This window comes from Solanum pennellii, chromosome 11 (assembly GCF_001406875.1).
Source record: "Solanum pennellii chromosome 11, SPENNV200".
NCBI lineage: Eukaryota > Viridiplantae > Streptophyta > Magnoliopsida > Solanales > Solanaceae > Solanum > Solanum pennellii.
Genome location: NC_028647.1, coordinates 1466996 through 1470963, shown reverse-complemented (window position 1 = coordinate 1470963; position 3968 = coordinate 1466996). Strand labels below are relative to the sequence as shown.

At 35.6% G+C, this 3968-nt stretch overlaps 1 protein-coding gene across 1 annotated transcript; it reads left to right on the top strand.

Moving 5' to 3' along the window:
* Positions 1-693: 693 nt before the first annotated feature.
* On the top strand, positions 694-3576 carry LOC107002917 (probable small nuclear ribonucleoprotein G). The gene is made up of 4 exons (XM_015201123.2): positions 694-850; positions 968-990; positions 2986-3107; positions 3224-3576. Exons 1-4 carry the CDS (start codon positions 816-818, stop codon positions 3287-3289), a joined length of 246 nt encoding a protein of 81 aa, XP_015056609.1. The 5' UTR covers positions 694-815; the 3' UTR covers positions 3290-3576.
* Positions 3577-3968: the final 392 nt, after the last annotated feature.

Sequence of the window (3968 nt, the reverse complement as noted above, 5' to 3'; positions counted from 1 at the left end):
GATAAAAGACAGAAATCTCACATTTAAATTCTTTTATTATCATTATACTCTATTAGTTTTGTAAATTTCCAAAATCCCTTATTTTCACACATCAAATTAACGTATCATCGCATCAAATTAATGTAACTTGAGCATCAGAGTAGTGTATCTCGACCATCAGATTAATGTATCATGTATAAAATGTAATGTATCTTACTTAACGATTAATGTATCTCTCGCATCAGATTATGTATCAGTGCTTATATTATTGTATCAGTTTGAGAGATTTTTGTAACTATAAATTTATAAGAGACAAATAGTAATTTTACATAAAAAATATGTGATTTCTGTCTTTTGCCCTTTTTTCTTTACAAAAAAAGTTTCTTTCTTCTTCTCGAATTCCATGACACTTAAAAGAAGTTTTGTCTCATAAAAATTGAATATAAAAAAAAACAACTTAAAAATGCATAGCAAATATGTCAATATTATAACAAAATCGACATCAATATTGACCAATAATTTCTTTTAGTTTCTTACTCGATGTTCGATACTTATATTGAAAATTTAACTAAATTTAAATTCGAGCTAAAAAATTCCATCTTAAGGAGTACAACATTTCCTAAAAGAGCGACTCGATATCCTAGGCGGCTCGAACCCGAGACCTCTCCGTAAATTTAAAAATACCAACCTAACCCTCAGTTGGTTTTGGCCACAAATAAAAAGCGGACTGAAGTTAAAACATTTTGAGTCCCGACTGCGCAGCAAAAGTACAAAACTTCTTCCATTTTTCATCTTCATCTTCTCCGGCAAGTGAGCAAAAGGTAAAACTCTCAAGGATGAGCAGATCGGGTCAACCTCCGGATCTCAAAAAGTATGTTGTACCTCTAATCGAGCTTAGCTTCTGAGTTTCATATTTTTTTCCCTTTGTTTTCGATGTGTATATGAAGATTTCTTATTCGTCTTCCATTTTTGGTTTTGTTTTGTACAGGTATATGGACAAGCAGCTTCAAAGTAAGTTAACGATGCTTTATGTTTCTATGTTTTTTTTAATTGCTTTCTGTGGTTGGTTAATTTGTTTTTGCTGCAATTTTCTTAGGGTTTAAGGCTTATTAGTTAGTAAAACTGTATGCTTGTATGTTTTTGTGCTTTATGTGGAGGGTTGATTTGGTTTTGCTGCAATTTGTTTAGGGTTTAAGTGTTTTTTGTAAGGAATTTAGGGTTTATCAGTTAGTAATGCTTTGCACCTTAGGGTGTGGCCTAGTGATTAATGATGTGGTTGAGAGTCATGAGGTCTAGGGTTTAAATTCCAGCAGAGACAAAAAACACTAGGTAATCTCTATCATCTGTTTGAGGTTTAATGGGTAGAGTTGCCGATTACTTTTTGCAGATGGGAGGTGGTAGGTGTGCCGTGGAATTAGTCACGACCCGGACACTACCGTCATAAAAAATAAATAGATCAGCTAGTGCTTAGTTTGTTTTTGCTGCAATAATTTAGGGTGTAAGAAATTATTTTTGTGTGCTTTCTGTATTCTTCCACTGCTTACATTTGTCCGTGCAAAATTGCTAGTTATCAGAGTCTGTTAGTGATTTTTATCTAGGTTCAAAGGTAAATGAAGTTGTGTTTGCTGGCAAGTGATATATTCTCGTCCACTTCCTCATTATCAACAGAGAAAATTAAGTTCGCTAAGTAATGCATAACCAGCCACAATCAAAGTCATTATTGTTAGACTATTAAGAGCTGAATTTTTTTTGACCTTATACTCTTGCTCTGACGTTATCGTATCATTTACCACGCTCTGTGTATTTCCCATCTGTCAATCACATCCCTGTTTTATATTTCCTTTTAATGCAAAAGGCTCAAGTCTGAGCGGCTTAAACTGCAATTTACAGTACCTCCTGGTCATAGTGCAACTCAAAACCTTTTCATGAATGTTTCCTTTGCCATTGCATGCTTTTGCTGCAGCAATTTCTTTTGCAATGTGTGGGGTTAAAAAAAACTTGAGTATGTGTGTGTGCAACTTTTTTCCAAGCATAGATGCCCCTAGACTTGAACAACACCTTTTTGTTTTTTTTGGTAAATAAGCAGTTTTACTACAAAAGTGAACATTGCATATCAGAAAAACTCAGAGCTAGACATCCCCAGCCTGGTAAAGCATCTAATACTATGGAAACATCCTACTATCCTTCAAAATCGAGGAATGTTCAGTATAGCAGCCTAAGGATAATAATATTTCAACTGAGCCAGTATTCTAGATAGCCTTGCTTTCGTTACTCCTCTACTGTAAATATCCTGGACTATCATTCGAGAGAGAGCTTCAGGACTTCTGCTTTTTGATTGGAAGATTCACAGGTTTCCTTTCTTGCCTTATGTAATATACTCCTGCTGCTAGTGTCATCAGTGTAAACTTCAGCTTGTGCACCCTTACCTTTGCAGTTAGTACTTGCCCATCTTGCCATCCCTTGCCAGCCAACTTCCTCAAAGTCTTAATAAGCTTTAATGATTTTATGGACCACCCAAAAAGCTTTCTTTGGATGTACCTTGCTTCCCATAATAAATATGTACCCACTGTATCCATAATCTGTCTTTCTTATGGCATAAGTTCCAGAACATGCTTAGCAGATCAAGTCTATTTAGCCTTCCAGCTGATTTTAGACAGCATAATTTGTACCAGGAAATCAGTGCTTTCCTTGATGTCTCTATCCCTCCTGTCCATAAGAGAACGTCCTACAACACCTTCAATACATAGCTAAAACAAAGGGGAAACACATTTTATGAAGCTTAAGTGCATCTCTTGCATTAACCTTGCGTGCTGGACTGCATAGAATTTTTTTGAAGTGCAGTCTGAACGAAGGTGTTTTCTTTTAGAAAAAATCACTATATAGCGTTTTCTTAGTCAGAGAGAGCATTAATATCCATGGTCCCATTTTATAATTTTACATTCCTCTGTTAATTGACGTTTGAGGTTGCTATCCCACTTGAGCAATAATGCTGTTTATTTTTTGCAGTCAAGTTGAATGCAAACCGCTTAGTCACTGGAACTCTTCGTGGGTTTGATCAGTTCATGAATTTGGTCATTGACAACACAGTGGAAGTTAATGGCAATGATAAGAATGAAATTGGCATGGTGGTGAGTTTCTTATTCTCTCCTCCTCTCTCCCTTTACCCTTGTTCCTTCACTCTGGTTGTTTGGATCTTACAGCTCTGAATATCATAGCTAATATCGCGGCAAAATTTCTCTTTCAGGTGATTCGCGGGAACAGCGTGGTGACAATTGAAGCATTGGAGCCTGTCGCTAGACCACAGCAGTAGCTCTTAACGAATCGTTGTTTATGCCCCAGATGCTGCTGCCGCTTGTTTAAAGGAACCTTAGGGAACTTAAGTTTGTACCGTCAGGATTCAGTATTCGACTAGATATCAGTCAAACTTGTCAATGGATTTCTGTTTTAAGTTTGATCATCAATTCTCTCTATTCAATTAGTGCACTATGTACTGAATGCATTTTGAACGTGTTCCTGTTTCTTTTTCCTACTAAAAGGTGCACGATGTGATATTTACTTTATATACTCTTGAGGTAAAAACACATCCTCATTCTGTCATTTGAGATTGTCACACTAGGCTTGCTTTACATCTCCTTGCGAGTTATTGCATTTGAGCAAGTTTGCCCCTTTACATCTCCTTGTGAGTTATTGCATATGAGCAAGTTTGCTTGGTACACACACTATCCAAATGGTAACGTCTGCGAGTTTCTGTGTTCAAGCAAATATCATCTCTATGGAATGATGCTACTAGAGAGATCATTGGGTAGAAGTTCATCTTTTTATTTTATCATTAAGACCTAATTAGATTAGGTTAGATTAGGATTAAACAACATAAAGATAGGGTCTTGGGATGTTTTGTACCTTGAAATTTGATATAATTACAATTGTTTTTTTTTTTGTTATAATTATCTTGTTAAAATAAATTTCAGATAAATAGAAACTATATTAAA